We start from the raw sequence: 18,721 nt of genomic DNA, 5'->3' as shown, positions 1-18,721 counted from the left end.
CTTTTACATCCACCTGGGAGAGCAGACGGGGCCTCGGTTTAACGTCTCATCCGAAAGGCAGCAACACTCGGGATAATTGGGAGAGCAGGACTGACAGCTGTCAGAATCAATCAGACGCTACTTTATCCAACTGCCTTTTCAGGTAGACGGAAAAGATCCCATGGCATTATTTATCAGACTATCTTGTCATTATCACAGTGCTGTTTGAGGGAGCTTGCTGTGTGCAAATTTGCTTCTGTGTTTCCTACAATACAACAGTGGCTACACTCCAAATAGTTCCTCATTGGCTGTAAAGCGTTTGGGACAGTCCTGAGATTGTAAAAGGTGTTATTTCGATGCAAATCATAGTGATAACCTCCTTCCACTCGGAAAATGTATTTAATTTGTCAACTGATAGGTATACACCTTAAATCGCTGGAGAAATACCACCTCAAATCGCTGGAGAAATACCACCAACGATGTCTCCGCAAGATCCTGCAAATCCCCTGGGAGGGTAGACGCACCAACATTAGCGTCCTCGACCAGGCCAACATCCCCAGCATTGAAGCACTGACCACACTCGATCAGCTCCGCTGGGCAGGGCCACATTGTCCGCATGCCCGACACAAGACTTCCCAAGCAAGCGCTCTACTCGGAACTCCTTCACGGCAAGCGAGCCCCAGGTGGGCAGAGGAAACGTGACAAGGACCATCCTCAAAGCCTCCTTGATAAAGTGCAACATCCCCACTGGAGTCCCTGGCCAAAGACCGCCCTAAGTGGAGGAAGTGCATCCGGGAGGGCGCTGAGCACCTCGAGTCTTGTCGCCGAGAGCATGCAGAAACCAAGCGCAGGCAGCGGAAGGAGCGTGCGGCAAACCAGTCCCACCCTCCCTTTCCCTCAACCACTGTCTGTCCCACCTGTGACAGAGACTGTGGCTCTTGGATTGGGCTGTTCGGCCACCTAAGGACTCATTTTAAGAGTGGAAGCAAGTCTTCCTCGATTCCGAGGCACTGCCGATGATGGTGGGTCCGGGAGAATTACTGGAGGACACCAATGACCCTGACTGCTCTAAGCAGAGACTTGGGGTTCATTCTCAGCCTCATTGGGAGCGCTGCACCTCACTCCTCCCGCCTGCGGGTGGCGCTGCTCCTCCCAGCGCTGCCCCGGAGGGTGAGTGGGGCCGCTCTCGGCGCGGAGCAGGCTCCTTGGCGCGGCGGGAGATGGCGGCGGCGGGAAGACCGGTCGGTCCCGGGGGCGGGGGGCGAGGGGAGGGAGCCGGGTCCCGGGGGAAGGGAAGAGCTCAGGCCCCGAGCTGTCCGAGAACCCAATTCCCGGCCCGGCCTTTCCGCGCGGGGCGCACGGCGGACTGACGCTGCAACCCTAGCCCCGCCCCCTCCACATAGCCCCGCCCCTCGCCCCGCCTATGTCACTGGGCAGTGTGGGGGGGGTCAGGGGTCAGTCGGTGTGTCACCGGGCAGTGTCGGGGGGGGTCAGGGGTCAGTCGGTGTGTCACCGGGCAGGTTTGGGGGGGTCGGGGGTCAGTCGGTGTGTCACTGGGCAGGTTTGGGGGGGTCAGGGGTCAGTCGGTGTGTCACTGGGCAGGTTTGGGGGGTCGGGGGTCAGTCGGTGTGTCACTGGGCAGTGTTGGGGGGTCAGGGGTCAGTCGGTGTGTCACTGGGCAGGTTTGGGGGGGTCGGGGGTCAGTCGGTGTGTCACTGGGCAGTGTTGGGGGGTCAGGGGTCAGTCGGTGTGTCACTGGGCAGGTTTGGGGGGGTCAGGGGTCAGTCGGTGTGTCACTGGGCAGTGTCGGGGGGTCAGGGGTCAGTCGGTGTGTCACTGGGCAGGTTTGGGGGGTCGGGGGTCAGTCGGTGTGTCACTGGGCAGTGTTGGGGGGTCGGGGGTCAGTCGGTGTGTCACTGGGCAGGTTTGGGGGGTCGGGGGTCAGTCGGTGTGTCACTGGGCAGGTTTGGGGGGTCGGGGGTCAGTCGGTGTGTCACTGGGCAGGTTTGGGGGGTCAGGGGTCAGTCGGTGTGTCACTGGGCAGTGTTGGGGGGTCGGGTCAGTCGGTGTGTCACTGGGCAGGTTTGGGGGGGTCGGGGGTCAGTCGGTGTGTCACTGGGCAGTGTCGGGGGGTCAGGGGTCAGTCGGTGTGTCACTGGGCAGTGTCGGTGGGGGTCAGGGGTCAGTCGGTGTGTCACTGGGCAGGTTTGGGGGGGTATGGGCAGTTGTGATGCTGCAGAGTGACCCCGTCGTGTTAAATTACAGGTGAGAGAGTGGCAGCGCCTGTTACCTCGATGCTGCCAGGCGTACAGTACGTCCTCGAAGCCAGCGCCGGTTCACTGGGCACAGCGCGGCCTACTGAAACTTTATGAACGCTTTTATGACGTTGAAAACCTGTTTAACTGGAGCATGGCATTTCGAAACTGGAACCTCCGGAAGCAAAATGCGTAAGTGCCGTCAGAGCAAAAGAAATCTGTCGCAGATTGGCCAAGTGTGCAGCCAGTTATTAAAAAGGATGAAAGAGTTGCATTTATGTAGCGCCTTTCACAACCTCTGGATGACCCAAAGCGCTTCACAGCCAATGAAGTACATTACTATTTGCTGTGTCGTCACTGCCGTGCAAAGCAAGCTCCCACAAACAGCAATGTGATAATAACCTGATAATCTGTTTTTGTTATGTTAGTTGAGGGATAAATATTTGGCCAGGACACCGGGGATAACTCCCCTGCTCTTCTTTGAAATAGTGCCACGGGATCTTTTACATCCACCAGAGAGAGCAGACGGGGCCTCATTCGAAAGAAGGCACCTCTGACAGTGCTGCTCTGGAGTGGGACTTGACCCACGACTGACACCGTGATATTATTAGTGCCCCACAGTGCAGTACGGTAGTGTAGTGGTTATGTTACGGGACTGATAGTCCAGAGAACAGGAATTCTAATCCCACCATAGCTGCCACGACTTCTACATCGCAACAGTGGCTCCACTTCAGAAGTGCTTTGGGACATCCTGAGGTTTTTGAAAGGCACTTATATGAATGCAAGTCTTTCTTTCATGCAATGCAATGTGCTTTGGAATGGTAGGATGCACATATGTCGTTTGAGTCTACCCCCCATACTCTATACCACCCATGGTGCCGTGTTGCTGGATGCAGTATCTGGTAGCTGGCACCAGATGGCAGTAGTCGCTGTGGAACCCGATACACGCACACTTAATGTGAGACAAGAAGCCGACTTGCAATTCTATAGCGCCTTTCACGACCACCAGACGTCCCAGAGCGCTTTACAGCCAATGAAAACCTAGGCTGACACTCCCAGTGCAGTGCTGAGGGAACGCCGCACTGTCGGAGGTGCCGTCTTTCAGACGAGACGTTAAACCGAGGCCCCGTCTGCTCTCTCAGGTGGATGTAAAAGATCCCACGGCACTATTTCGAAGAAGAGCAGGGGAGTTATCCCCAGAGTCCTGGGGCCAATATTTATCCCTCAATCAACATCACTAAAACAGATTATCTGGTCATTATCACATTGCTGTTTGTGGGAGCTTGCTGTGCACAAATTGGCTGCTGCGTTTCCTTCATTGCAACAGTGACTACACTCCCAAAGGGCTTCTTTGGCTGTGAAGCACGTTGGGACGTCCCGAGGGAGCGAAAGGCTGCTATATAAACGCAAGTCTTTGTTTCAAACGGCTAAAACCGGGACAGGGCCCCGCCAAGGTCAAAGGTCAGAGCAGGGGACGGTGAACTCGGCCTCACTGGGAAGAGCGAGGCCCAGGATCACGCCAGTGGGTCCAGGCGGCTTCACAGGGAGCAGCTTGTTCAGGCAGGTGCCGGGCCCAGCCTGTGAGCCCACAGAGAACTCCAAACATCCAGCCACAGCAGCAACAGGAAGGTGAATCAGCGGCTCCGCGATACACAAGCTGGGGGAAACAGAGAGACGCTTGTGCCTTGACAACACAGCCAGGTTCATCCCCAATAGAGCCCGCAATTTGGAAGTAAAGTTTGAGTAAATTATGAGGCTGAACACCTTTATTGAACTGACAAAAATTTTAAGCCGTTTCAGGCTTTTCAAACTGTTTCCAACAAAATATCAGATACTAGTTTTTTTTTAAACTTTCACAATTCTCCTTTTTCATTTTGAAATCCCTTGAACACAATCGCTTTAACCATCTCTCCCGGAAAGAGCTGTGTGTGAAATTGGGCTTGCAAATTAAAAAGGGCACTAAAGACTTTCCCGACCTCACGACATCCCAAAGCGCTTTACAGCCAATGAAGTACTTTTTTGAAGTGCGGTCACTGTTGTAACGTGGGGAACACGGCAACCAATATGTGCACAGCATCATCCCACAAACAGCGAAGTGATAATGACCCAGAGAATCTGTTTTAGTGATGCTGATTGAGGGATAAATATTGGCCCAGGACACCGGGGAGAACCCCACTGCTTTTCATGTTCAGATCAGCCATAATCTCATTGAATGACGGAGCAGGCTCGAGGGGCCGAATGGCCGACTCCTGCTCCTAATTCTTAGGTTGTGTTCTTATGTTCATCAAAATAGTGCCAGGGGTTCTTTTACGTCCACTTAAGAGAAAGAAAGACTTGCATTTATATAGCGCCCTTCATGACCACCGGACGTCTCAAAGCGCTTTACAGCCAGTGGAGTACTATTTGAAGTGTAGTCACTGTTGTAAGGTGGGAAACGTGGCAGAAATAATTGCGCACAGCAAGCTCCCACAAACAACGACGTGATAATGACCAGATAATCTGTTTTGCTGATTGAGGGATAAATATTGGCCCCCAGGACACCGGGGAGAACTCCCCTGTTCTTCGAAATAGTGTCGCGGGATCTTTTACATCCACCTGAGAGAGCAGACGGGGCCTCGGTTTAACGTCTCATCTAAAAGACAAAGCTGTAAAAGGCAATCGGAGTGTGAAGGATTGAAGCAGCCAGTTACCCAGCTGTGTGTTTCCTGGTTTATCCAAATCTTATTGTCCATCAAAGTAACCCAGTGTGTGAAGGCTCAATGAAGGCTGTTACTCACAATGATGACCTCCCTTGCTCCCTGCATGTTCCCGGCACAAGAACATGGCAGCTCTGTGGAAAAGGGCAGGGCCGGCCCTACGGGTGGGCAACAGGGTGCGCACTCAAGGCGCTGTGGTCAGTGGGGCGCAGTGGGTCAGGGGAGTGACGTGGATCGGGGGAGCGACGCAGTGGGTCAGCGGGGCACAGTGGGTCAGGGGAGTGACGTGGGTCGGGGGAGCGACGCAGTGGGTCAGGGGGGCACTGGGTGGGGGCGGCACAGTGGGTGAGGGGGGGCAGTGGGTGAGGGGGGGCAGTGGGTCAGGGGGGCACTGGGTGGGGTGGCACAGTGGGTGAGGGGGGCAGTGGGTCAGGGGGGCAGTGGGCGAGGGGGGGCAGGGGGGCACAGTGGGTCAGGGGGGGCAGTGGGCGAGGGGGCAGTGGGTGAGGGGGGGCAGTGGGTCAGGGGGGCACTGGGTGGGGCGGCACAGTGGGTGAGGGGGGGCAGTGGGTCAGGGGGGCAGTGGGCGAGGGGGGGCAGGGGGGCACAGTGGGTCAGGGGGGGCAGTGGGCGAGGGGGGGCACAGTGGGTCAGGGGGGGCAGTGGGCGAGGGGGGGGCAGTGGACGAGGGGGCAGTGGGTGAGGGGGGGGCAGTGGGTCAGCTCTACCACAGAAAATTGTTGAGGCCAGTTCGTTAGATATATTCAAAAGGGAGTTAGATGTGGCCCTTACGGCTAAAGGGATCAAGGGGTATGGAGAGAAAGCAGGAATGGGGTACTGAAGTTGCATGATCAGCCAGGATCATATTGAATGGGGGTGCAGGCTCGACGGGCCGAATGGCCTGCTCCTGCATCGTTCACTGATTCCAGGCCGTGAAAGGCTCTATATAAATGCAACTTTTCTCTCTGTTGCAGCTACTACGGGTACACCCAGGCAACGTACGGAGCTTACATCGCAGCAGCGTACTACATCCTGTGCCAGAGAGGTGCAGTACGGTAGGTGACGGTATAATCTTACCGTAGGCCATGGCGCTCGTCATCATCATCGGCAGTCCCTCGAAGCGAGGGTGACTTGCTTCCACGCCAGAAAAGGGATGAGTTCACGGGTGTTTCAATGAAGGACCTAATATTCCGGATCCCGAACTACATCCTGAAGGGTGGAAGATGCCTGTGGGTGGATTTTTTTAACGCGGGGTGACCGTTGCACACCAGCCACCACACGGGCTTGACAGAGCGAGGTCTCGGTCCAGTGGCAAGGATTATACATAGAAACATAGAAAATAGGTGCAGGAGTAGGCCATTCGACCCTTCGAGCCTGCACCACCATTCAATATGATCATGGCTGATCATGCAACTTCAGTACCCCATTCCTGCTTTCTCTCCATACCCCTTGATCCCTTTAGCCATAAGGGCCATATCTAACTCCCTTTTGAATATATCTAACGAACTGGCCTCAACAACTTTCTGTGGTAGAGAATTCCACAGGTTCACAATTCTCTGGGTGAAGAAGTTTCTCCTCATCTCGGTCCTAAATGGCTTACCCCTTATCCTGAGACTGTGACCTCTGGTTCTGGACTTCTCCAACATCGGGAACATTCTTCCTGCATCTAACCTGTCCAGTCCCATCAGAATTTTATATGTTTCTATGAGACACCCTCTCATTCTTCTAAATTCCAGTGTATATACTAAGACGACTGGAGATCTGCTCTGCTGCACAGACCTAGTGTGCGCACATATCAGAGTACTGCATAGTTGCTAACTCACTTATTGCACAGCTTCCAGTTCTTCCTGCCCGTAAAAATTCCTAAACAATAAAGCGAGGCACATGAAAGGAAACTTGCATTGAAAGATATGTATCCAAGTTTGCTGATGGTACAAAGCTAGGTGGGGCAGTAAGTTGTGAGGAGAACACAAAACGGCTGCAAAGGGATATAGATAGACTTCATCATCGTAGGCAGTCCTTTGAAATCGAGGAAGACTTGCTTCCACTCTAAAAGCAAATTCTCAGGTGGCTGAACAGTCCAATACGGGAATTACAGTCTCTGTCACAGGTGGGACAGACAGTGGTTGAGGGAAAGGGTGGGTGGGACAGGTTTGCCGCACGCTCCTTCTGCTGCCTGCGCTTGGTTTCTGCATGCTCTCGGCGACGAGACTCGAGGTGCTCAGCGCCCTCCCGGATGCACTTCCTCCACTTAGGGCGGTCTTTGGCCAGGGACTCCCAGGTGTCAGTGGGGACGAAAGGTCATCAACAGCCTCCAGGCCAAGTCCCCGATGGATAAAAGGAAGACTCCTACGTAGAGAGCACTCCACTGGGGTCCTCCGGACAGCAACATTGTGCGCCATGGTGTGTCCATCAACAGCTGTACAAACCTGTGAGCAGACACACAGGAGCACTTGATAAAGTGCAACATCCCCACCGACACCTGGGAGTCCCTGGCCAAAGACCGCCCTAAGTGGAGGAAGTGCATCTGGGAGGGCGCTGAGCTCCTCGGGTTTTGTCGCCGAGAGCGTGCAGAAACCAAGCGCAGGCAGCGGAAGGAGCGTGCGGCAAACCAGTCCCACCCACCCCTTCCCTCAACCACTGTCTGTCCCACCTGTGACAGAGACTGTAATTCCCGTATTGGACTGTTCAGCCACCTGAGACCTCACCTTTAGAGTGGAAGCAAGTCTTCCTCGATTCGGAGGCACTGAAGATGATGATGACTCCCAGATAGCTCTGGCAATGAGTCGGCACGGATACAAGCGGGCCCCTCCCCCCCCCCCCCCCCCCACACGGCGCGTGTTGTAACTGTGGTTCACTCCAGCCTCGCCTGGGTCACAGGCAACGATCCCGACCAACGTTCCCGTTATGCGGCTGCCCAGCGCTCCAGCAAACCCGCGCAGCCGGCCTTCCGATGCAAAATCACGCACGCACGGTATTACGCATTACGCACGGCCCTTAAAGGGGCCTCCACGCGGAGCCAGGAGAAACTACGGGGAGCGTTGACTGCGGCCTGTGTTGTTTGCAGGTTTGCCGGTCAGGAGGAATGGTTCCGCGCAAACAAACGGGGCAAGTTCAGCTGGGATTTCCTCCATCTCCCAGAGGTCCCGCTGGAGGCCGTTGATGCCAGCGGCTCCTCAATAACCTACGACGGGATGGAGAACTTAGGTAAGCGTCGCGTGACATCCGTTACTCAAAGGTTCGCAGCCAAACTTCGCCCTTCCCCGCCCTCTCCCAAAGGAAGACTTGCATTTATATAGCGCCTTTCACAACTGCAGGGCGCCCCAAAAAGCGCTTCACAGCCGACGAAGCACTTTTTTCTGGAAGCGCTGTCACTGTTGTAACGTGAGAAACGCGGCAACCAATCTGCGCACAGCAAGCTCCCACACACAGCGATGACTCAGAGGCGAGAATGTTACCCACTGAGCCACAGCTGACACTGGCTCTATGGTGATCTCAGTGGGCAGCACTCTCTCTCGCCTCTGGGTCAGAAGGTTGTGGGTTCGAGTCCCACGCCAGGGACTTGAGCACATAAATCTAGGCTGACACTCCCAGTGCAGTGCTGAGGGAGTGCCGCACTGTCTGAGATGCCGTCTTTCAGATGAGACATTAAACCGAGGCCCCGTCTGCCCCCTCAGGTGGATGTAAAAGTTCCCACGGCACTATGTCGAAGAAGAGCAGGGGGAGTTCTCCCCGGTGTCCTGGGGCCAATATTTATCCCTCAACCAACATCACCAAAACAGATTATCTGGTCATTATCACATTGCTGTGTGTGGGAGCTTGCTGTGCACAAATTGGCTGCCGCATTTCCCACATTACAACAGTGACTACACTCCAAAAGTACTTCATTGGCTGTAAAGCGCTTAGGGACTTCCTGAGCTGGTGACAGGTGCGATATAAATGCAAGTCATTCTTCGTGATACGGTTGTCCTCCAGTTCATCCCACTGGCCATGCTGCTTCTTGTGAATGGTGGCGGCTATTCAACCTTGGAGTGCATCGCAGCCGAGTTGCATCCGGTCGTCACCTGACAGGCTAACACCCACAGACACTTGCCAGAACTGGCTGTGCTCTCCCTCCGCCCACCCTAACCCGGGGGTGGGGGCGGGGTCTGGACCCAGTTGTAACACGCCTGCTTTGGCTGAGACCAGATTAATCAACACAGACGGGGCTGGGATTTTCCTGGACACAGCGCGACCAATCATGGCTCAACGGGGCGAATGCCCCAACACTTGTTAACCAGCGCACAGTTTTGATTGGTCCAGACAAACTGGGTACCTTGGCTTCAAAGTTCTCATCCTTGTTTTCAAATCCCTCCGTGGCCTTGACCCCTCCCTGCCTCTGTAATCTCCTCCAGCCCAACAACCCTCCAAAATTTCTGCGCTCCTCCAATTCTGCCCTCTTGCGCATCCCCCGATTTTCATCGCTCCACCAGCCTGAAGCCTCAGCTTTGGAATTCCCTCCCTCAACCTCTCCGCCTTTAAGACTCCTTAAAACCTACCTCACCTGTCCTAATATCGTCTTATGGCTCGGTGTCAAATTTCTGTCCAATAACGCTCCTGGGAAGCGCCTTGGGACGTTTTATTGCGTTAAAGGGGGCTATATAAATACAAGTTGTTGTTGTACGCTCAGGCCCTGTCTGTCCCCTGGTCCCCCTCACGACTGGCCACAATCCCTCACGCCTCATGTGTCTGATTACAAAGACCAGGGGACATGTGAAACTAATCAGATCGATGTTCTCCATGCCTTGTACTGCCGATGTCGCATTGGCTCAATTGCGAGCATTTTTGTCTCCAAGTCAGATGGTCCTGCACTTTAACCCCTTCACAGGCCTTGACCAATGAAATCCGGCCATCCTTCGGATGGGGATGAGCCGTTAAACCCAACCCTGTTCAGGTAGATAGGAAAGATCCTACTGGAGGAAGAACAGAGGGAGTTCTCCCAGTGCTGAGGCCATCATTCAATCCTTGACTGAGCCTCTTCCTCCCAGCCTGCCCCCTTGTGTAATCGGCCAGTAACTGCAGCCTCTGTGTGAACCTGTGACCCTCCAACTTTGGGCTCTTAGGGGTCACCCGTGGCTCAGTGAGTAGCACCCTCGCCTCTTGAGTCAGAAGGTTGTGGGTTCAAGTCCCACTCCAGGGACTTGAGCACATAAATCCAGGCTGTCGCTCCAGTGCAGCACTATCAGAGATGTCCTCCTTTGGATAAACCGAGGCCCCGTCAGCCCTCTCGGGTGGACGTGAAAGATCCCACGGCACTATTTCAAAGAAGAAGGGGCGTTATCCCCGGTGTCCTGGCCAATATTTATCCCTGAACAAAATCACTTAAAACTAATTATTCAGTCACCATCTTACTGCTGTTTGCGGGACCTTGCTGTGCTGAAATTGGTATTTCTTACGTTAGAGTAAATAAGGAGAACCTGTTCCCAGTGTCGGTAATCGGAGGACACGGATTTAAGGTGATTGGCAGAAGAACCGAAGGTGACACGAGGAAACAGTCCTTTACGCAGCAAGTTGTGATCTGGAACACGTTGCCTGGGAGGGCGGTGGGAAACGGATTTAACCCTGACATTCAAAAGAGAATTGGATAAATACTTGAATGGAAAAAATTAACAGGGGCTACAGGGAAAAGGGCAGGGGGACTGGGACTAACTGGAGAGCTCTACCAAAGAGCTGGCACGGGCACGATGGACCGAAAGGCCTCTTTCTGTGCCGTGTCATTCTATGATTACAACAGTGATTGCAGTTAAGTACGTCATTGGCTGTAAAGCGCCTTGGGACACCCTGAGGTTGTGAAAGGTGCTATATAAATGTGATTCTTTTTCTCATGTGCCTTGCCTGTTCAGTGTGTTTGAAGGAGCTGAAGTATTTGAACCTGAGGAGCTGCCCCCATGTCGACGACTGGTGTTTGAGCCGGCTGCAGGTGTTTGGAGACTCGCTTGAAGAGTTGGGGCTGGCTGGCTGCCCCAGGGTCACGGAGCGAGGCCTAGCCTCACTGCACCATCTGAAGTAAGTTACGCCAACCGGGGACAGTGACAGCTCATTGGGCTGGGTGCAAAACTGGTTTTCCCTTCGGTGTCAGTGAATAGCACTCGCCTCCGAGTCAGAATGTTGGCCTTTATTGCAAGGAGGATGGAGTATAAAAGCAGAGAAGTCCTGCTACAACTGTACAGAGTATTGGTGAGGCCACACCTTGAGCACTGCGTGCAGTTTTGGTCTCCGTATTTAAGGAAGGATCATCATCGTAGGCAGTCCCTCGAAATCGAGGAAGACTTGCTTCCACTCTAAAAGTGAGTTCTCAGGTGACTGAACAGTCCAATATGGGAACCACAGTCTCAGTCACAGGTGGGACAGACAGTGGTTGAGGGAAAGGGAGGGTGGGACTGGTTTGCCGCACGCTCCTTCCGCTGCCTGCGCTTGGTTTCTGCACGCTCTCGGCGACGAGACTCGAGGTGCTCAGCGCCCTCCCGGATGCACTTCCTCCACTCAGGGCGGTCTTTGGCCAGGGACTCCCAGGTGTCGGTGGGGATGTTGCATTTTATCAAGGAGGCAAGGAAGGATATACTTGCATTGGAGGCTGTTCAGAGAAGGTTCACTAGGTTGATTCCAAAGACGAGGGGGTTGACTTATGAGTGTAGGTTGGGCCTCTACTCATTGGAGTTCAGAAGAATGAGAGGTGATCTTAGCGAAACATATAAGATAATGAGGGGGCTCGATAAGGTGGATGCAGAGAGGATATCTCCACTCATAGGGGAAACTAAAACTAGGGGACATAGTCTTAGAATAAGGGGCTGCCCATTTAAAACTGAGATGAGAAGAAATTTCTTCTCTCAGAGGGTTGTAAATCTGTGGAATTCTCTGCCCCAGAGAGCTGTGGAGGCTGGGTCATTAAATATATTTAAGGCGGAGATAGACAGATTTTTGAGCGATAAGGGAGTAAAGGGTTATGGGGAGCGGGCAGGGGAGTGGAGCTGAGTCCATGATCAGATCAGCCATGAGCTTATTGACTGGCGGAGCAGGCTCGAGGGGCCAAATGGCCTACTCCTGCTCCTATTTCTTATGTTCTTAAAGTCGTGGGTTCAAGTCCTGCTCCAGAGGAGTGCTACACTGTCAGAGGTGCCGTCTTTTGGATGAGACAGTAAACCCTTTCGAAGAAGAGCAGGGGAGTTCGCCCCAGTGTCCTGGGGGCCAATATTTATCCCTCAGTCAGCAAAACAGATTATCTGGTCATTATCACGTCGCTGTTTGTGGGAGCTTGCTGTACGCAAATTGTTCCTGCCACGTTTCTCACCTTACAACAGTGACTACACTTCAAATAGTACTCCACTGGCTGTAAAGCGCTTTGAGACGTCCGGTGGTCATGAAGGGTGCTATATAAATGCAAGTCTTTCTTTCTCTCAAGTGGACGTAAAAGAACCCCTGGCACTATTTTGATGAACATAAGAACACAACCTAAGAATTAGGAGCAGGAGTCGGCCATTCGGCCCCTCGAGCCTGCTCCGCCATTCAATGAGATTATGGCTGATCTGAACATGAAAAGCAGTGGGGTTCTCCCCGGTGTCCTGGGCCAATATTTATCCCTCAATCAGCATCACTAAAACAGATTCTCTGGGTCATTATCACTTCGCTGTTTGTGGGATGATGCTGTGCACATATTGGTTGCCGTGTTCCCCACGTTACAACAGTGACCGCACTTCAAAAAAGTACTTCATTGGCTGTAAAGCGCTTTGGGATGTCGTGAGGTGGGGAAAGTCTTTAGTGCCCTTTTTAATTTGCAAGCCCAATTTCACACACAGCTCTTTCCGGGAGAGATGGTTAAAGCGATTGTGTTCAAGGGATTTCAAAATGAAAAAGGAGAATTGTGAAAGTTTAAAAAAAAACTAGTATCTGATATTTTGTTGGAAACAGTTTGAAAAGCCTGAAACGGCTTAAAATTTTTGTCAGTTCAATAAAGGTGTTGAGCCTCATAATTTACTCAAACTTTACTTCCAAATTGCGGGCTCTATTGGGGATGAACCTGGCTGTGTTGTCAAAGCACAAGCGTCTCTCTGTTTCCCCCAGCTTGTGTATCGCGGAGCCGCTGATTCACCTTCCTGTTGCTGCTGTGGCTGGATGTTTGGAGTTCTCTGTGGGCTCACAGGCTGGGCCCGGCACCTGCCTGAACAAGCTGCTCCCTGTGAAGCCGCCTGGACCCACTGACGTGATCCTGGGCCTCGCTCTTCCCAGTGAGGCCGAGTTCACCGTCCCCTGCTCTGACCTCTGACCTCGGCGGGGCCCTGTCCCGGTTTTAGCCGTTTGAAACAAAGACTTGCGTTTATATAGCAGCCTTTCGCTCCCTCGGGACGTCCCAACGCGCTTCACAGCCAAAGAAGCCCTTTGGGAATGTAGTCACTGTTGTAACGAAGGAAACGCGGCAGCCAATTTGTGCACAGCAAGCTCCCACAAACAGCAATGTGAGAAATGCGGCAGCCAATTTGTGCACAGCAAGCTCCCACAAACAGTGACGTGATAATGACCAGATCATCTGTTTTTAGTGAAGTTGAGGGATAAATTTTGGCCCCAGGACACCGGGAATAACTCCCCTGCTCTTCAAAATAATCCAACGATCTTTTACGTCCACCTGGGAGGGCAGACGGGGCCTCGGTTCAACGTCTCATCCGAAAGACGGCACCTCCGACAGTGCAGCGCTCCCTCAGCACTGCACTGGGAGCGTCGGCCTAGATTTTTGTGCTCGGGTCTGGAGCGGGACTGGAACCCACAACCTTCTGACTTGGGGGCGAGAGAGAGTGCTGCCCACTGAGCCACGGCTGTGATACCTAAAAACCACACTGATGACCCGGAGACCTCTAACAATCTGCAGGCTTGGCCTCCCAATGAGTCGCTGAGCCCCTCGTCTCTTTTTTTTTTTGCGCAGGAACCTAAAGCGCCTGGACCTGTCTGACCTCCCCGGGGTGGACAGCCCGGGACTGGTGAGAATTCTGCTGGAGGAGAGTCTGCCACAGTGCGAGATCGTGGGCATTGAGTACGAGGACGGGTTGGTGCAGCTGCCCCGGGAGGAGCAGAGCCCTGAACACAGCGCCTCCTCTCCCAATCCAAACCTGTGAACAGGACTGAGCTATCCTCGATCAAATCAATTTCCTCCCTCGGGCAAACAGCCCCCTTTGCAGCGTGACTGCCACTCTGGAATCGGCCACTAGAGGGTGCACAGGAGCCACAGCTCAGCTTCACCCCACCTGTGCACGATAAACCCAGCGGAGTGAATGAGCCTGGTCTGTGGGGACCTGTGCAGTCAGTCTCCAACTGCAGCTCACCTCATCGCAAGGCTACCCTTACAGGACCTTGTCGGCTTAAAGAGTGCTTTGCGTTCCTCTTGAATTATGTTTTTGCCTCGATTTAAATGCAGAGTTTCAAATATCTGAACCGAAAAGTTTATTAAATAGGAGTTTATCTTCGTGGTGTCGTTTATAAATTATTCATTCTTGGAATGTGGGCATCGCTGGCAAGGGCAGCATTTATTGACCATCCCTAATTGAACGCCACAATCTCCGTTCCCCAGCCCCCGACTCCATCCCTCTCCCCAACTTCTGTCTGAGGCTGAACCAGACTGTTCGCAACCTCGGAGTTATATTTGACCCCGAAATGAGCTTTCGGCTACATATCCGCAGCATAACTAAAACCGCCTATTTCCGCCTCCGTAACATCACCCGTCTCCGCCCCTGCCTCTGCTCATCTGTTGCTGAAGCCCTCATCTGTGCCTTTGTTACCTCCAGACTTGTCTATTCCAACACACTCCTGGCCGGCCTCCCACATTCTATACAAGAGATGATCCGAAACTCGGCTGCCCATGCCCTAACTCGCATCAACCCTGTGCTCGCTGGCCTACATTGGCTCCCTAACCCTAACCCTAACCCTAACCCTAACCCTAATAAGAACATAACATAAGAAATAGGAGCAGGAGTAGGCCATAAGGCCCCTCGAGTCTGCTCCGCCATTCAATAAGATCATGGCTGATCCGATCATGGACTCAGCTCCACTTCCCTGCCCGCTCCCCATAACCCATTATCCTCTTATCGTTTAAGAAACTGTCTATTTCTGTTTTAAATTTATTTAATGTCCCAGCTTCCACAGTTCTCTGAGGCAGCAAATTCCACAGATTTACAACCCTCTGAGAGAAGAAATTTCTCCTCATCTCAGTTTTAAATGGGCGTCACCTTATTCTAAGATCATGTCCCCTAGTTCTAGTCTCCCCCATCAGTGGAAACATCCTCTCTGCATCCACTTTGTCAAGCACCCTCATAATCTTATACGTTTTGATAAGATCGCACCTTATTCTTCTGAATTCCAATGAGCAGAGGCCCAACCTACTCAACCTTTCTTCATAAGTCAACCCCCGCATCCCCGGAATCAACTGAGTGAACCTTCTCTGAACTGCCTCCAAAGCAAGTATATCCTTTCATAAATATGGAAACCAAAACTGCACGCAGTATTCCAGGTGTGGCCTCACCAATACCCTGTATAGCTGCAACAAGACTTCCCTGCTTTTATACTCCAGCTCCTTTGCAATAAAGGCCAAGATTCCATTGGCCTTCCTGATCACTTGCTGTACCTGCATACTATCCTTTTGTGTTTCATGCACAAGTACCCCCAGGTCCCGCTGTACTCCTGCACTTTGCAATCTTTCTCCATTTAAATAATAACTTGCTCTTTGATTTTTTTCTGCCAAAGTGCAAGACCTCACACTATCCAACATTATACTCCATCTGCCAAATCCTTGCCCACTCACTTACCCTGTCTATGTCCTCCTGCAGCCTCTTTATGTCCTCCTCACACATTGCCCTTCCTCCCATCTTTGTATCGTCAGAAAACTTGGCCACGCTACACTCAGTCCCCTCTTCCAAGTCGTTAATATAGATTGTAAATAGTTGGGGTCCCAGCACTGATCCCTGTGGCACCCCACTCGTTACTGATTGCCAACCAGAGAATGAACCATTTATCCCGACTCTCTGTTTGTTTGTCAACCAATCTTCTATCCATGTTAAAATATTACCCCCAACCCCAAGCAACTCCTCGATTTCAAAATTCTCATCCTTATTTACAAATCCCTCCGTGGCCTCGCCCCTCCCTACCTCTGTAATCTCCTCCAGCCCCACAACCCCCTGAGATGTCTGCTCTCTAATTCTGCCTTCTTGAACATCCCTGATTATAATCGCTCAAACCGTCGGTGGCCGTGCCTTCTGTTACCTGGGCCCCAAGCTCTGGAACTCCCTCCCTATACCTCTCCGCCTCTCTACCTCTTTCCTCCTTCAAGACGCTCTTTAAAACCGACTTCTTCGATCAAGCTTTTGGTCACCTGAGCTAATTTCTCCCTATGTGGCTCGGTGTCAATTTTTTAATCTCATAATACTCCTGTGAAGCGCCTTGGGACATTTCACTACTGATAGAGAATTCAAGCTCTGCAGCCCGGCTGCAGTTTTGAAAAAACACAGATCACATTGCATTAAGTCATCAATCAACTTGACATTTTAGGACCTTGGGTGGCAAGCCAATTAAAAGGTTAACAGACTATCAATTGAGCCAATAAGGTCAAAGAAGGCGAGTTCTTTTCTGTAAATTGAACCAGGTATAAGTACAGCCATTTTGGCCATGTGGTCTCAGAAGGACAAAGGCCTGGCTAAAAAGCCAGAAGCTTGTTGCTGCTGCCAGAATAAAATTACATTAAAACTACAACCTGAGTTCGTATTTCATTGGAAATTAAGAGATCTAACAATTTTGGCGTCACGAACAGGATCGCTGAGGAAAGAAACTGAATTTTGGACATCGGACCTACATACTGAGGTAAGGACTCCTCTTTATAAAAGTCCTCGGTCAAAAGTCTAAATTCGCCTCTCCTTCTACGCGACTCCGAAAGCCTCCGGTTTGCGAACCCTCCGGTTGGTAGTCGGCTCGAGGTCCCATAGACGTCTAACTTCGGCGGTGTGTTAGTTAATTAATCACTGATCGGCTGGAAAGCCTACGACTCGAGACCCCAGTAAAGAAATCAGTATTATGGCAGCAGGCGATAAGACCAAAGAATTGCCTACAACTGTTAAAGGCGGGCGGGCACCACCTGAGGTTTTGATAGATGAAATCCTCCAACAGTTGAAAGAATACATAGAGCAACAATTCAACTTATCTAAAACCTGTATTAAGATCGAACAAAAATTCGGTACCTCCAAAGGACAATGGTCCTTGGACGAGATTAAAAGGGTCTGGGGAAAAACGACCCGTATGAAAAATAAAGAGCGAACTAGATGGTCCCTAGCCGTTATGGGACAGATCCAAAAGCAAAATGAAATTATAATGTGTTCCCAACATGATGGAGAACTGACCAGTACAAAGGACCAATTGCAAGCTGTTTGTGCGCAGCTGCAACAGAAAAGACTTGAACTTGAAAAGTCGGAAATGGAAGTTAAAGATCGTAAAGGTGAAATTAAAGAATGAAAAAAATCATGAGGTCAAGAGACAGTAATCGGAAAAGGAAAATGTATTGGTCAATTCCCAGGGTACCCATGTTTGGATAAATTAAAAGCGCAAACCCGAAGACACGACCGAGGAATAGATATGGATTCTGAATCCTCTGACGATACAGTGTCGGAGGATGAAGAATTAGGGGTGCGCTTTGCCCCGTTTAAAAAAAGACGAGTTGGAGTCAAATCAGAAGAGACTGCGGATGAGGGCGGAACCAAAAAAACTAGGAAAAGGATGAGCAAGAATTAAATGCAGGGTGGGAGGCAATTAAACACTGGTTACAAGCCTTCAGTCCAGCTAAGACAGACTGGGGAAAAATTGCAGCCTGCCAACAGAAAGGAACAGAGGAGGTCCTGGAGTATGACGAGCGGTTTAGATGCACGTGGCTAGAACATTCGGGTATGACTAATACGGATGAGGAAATGGATGAACAAGTGTTTGGACCCCTGAAAGCAGCTTTCGTGGCAGGTCTAAAGCCAGAACTGTCCAAAATGCTTAAGGTAGTGTTACCGGACTGGGAAGGTAGAGGAACTACCTTTGCAGCATTGGTGGATCGATGTACCCAATTAGATCAGGATATGGGAGCTAAAGTCCGAGCTGTACAGGCTATGGGATGGAAATCCCAGGATTCCGATAAACAGTCATTAGAAAAATTACCCGGAAAATGTCATTATTGTGGGAAAGAAGGTCACTGGGCCAAGACGTGCAGGGCAAAACAGCAAGGTCGTGGCTGGGGAAGAGGACGCAGCCAGGGATACAATTCAGCCAACAAGCCAGGCTTGTCACAAGATAACGACCTCATAGAAGCATTTAAGCGACTGACAATACAACAACAGAAGGAGTTACTTGGGATAGCAAAAAACGATTAGAGCCCACCCTGGTCCACCTCCTCGCACTAATACAACAAAGGGGAGATGGGCTATATATAACTGTGAGGGTGGGCGATAAGGATGTGGACTGTCTTTTAGACACAGGGGCGGAATTAACATGCTTACCCCTACAATATGGAGACTTTTTGCCGTTGGATGGTAGGGCACGTACAGCCTATGGAGTTGGGGGCCATAAAATGGAAATTAAAAGGACAACACCGGTACTTATAGGGCTGGGTCCACATGAACTAACCACGCCGGTCTGGATAGGCCCAGTAGATCAACCCCTTTTGGGAATGGACGTTCTAATCCAAATAGATTCATCGTTGCATTTCGAGGATGGTCGGGTGACATGGTCAATTAAAACTTTGAAGAAAGA

At 51.7% G+C, this 18,721-nt stretch overlaps 1 protein-coding gene across 1 annotated transcript; it reads left to right on the top strand.

Annotated features, from left to right (window-relative positions):
- Positions 1-1,162: 1,162 nt before the first annotated feature.
- dmac2 (distal membrane arm assembly component 2) lies at positions 1,163-16,693 on the top strand. Its single transcript, XM_070867834.1, has 6 exons — positions 1,163-1,220; positions 2,245-2,426; positions 5,905-5,985; positions 7,998-8,137; positions 10,813-10,975; positions 13,881-16,693. Exons 1-6 carry the CDS (start codon positions 1,200-1,202, stop codon positions 14,068-14,070), a joined length of 777 nt encoding a protein of 258 aa, XP_070723935.1. The 5' UTR covers positions 1,163-1,199; the 3' UTR covers positions 14,071-16,693.
- The last annotated feature ends 2,028 nt before the right edge of the window (positions 16,694-18,721 follow it).

The sequence above is a fragment of the Pristiophorus japonicus genome, chromosome 26 (genome assembly GCF_044704955.1).
Source record: "Pristiophorus japonicus isolate sPriJap1 chromosome 26, sPriJap1.hap1, whole genome shotgun sequence".
NCBI lineage: Eukaryota > Metazoa > Chordata > Chondrichthyes > Pristiophoridae > Pristiophorus > Pristiophorus japonicus.
This window is presented reverse-complemented; position numbering and strand designations above follow the sequence as displayed.

Excerpts from the sequence above, each read along its gene's own strand:
- dmac2 (XM_070867834.1), top strand. The coding sequence starts at position 1,200 with ATGGCGGCGGCGGGAAGACCG. Across the intron at positions 1,221-2,244 it reads TGGCGGCGGCGGGAAGACCG|GTGAGAGAGTGGCAGCGCCT; the intron begins GTCGGTCCCGGG and ends GTTAAATTACAG. Across the intron at positions 10,976-13,880 it reads GCCTCACTGCACCATCTGAA|GAACCTAAAGCGCCTGGACC; the intron begins GTAAGTTACGCC and ends TTTTTTGCGCAG.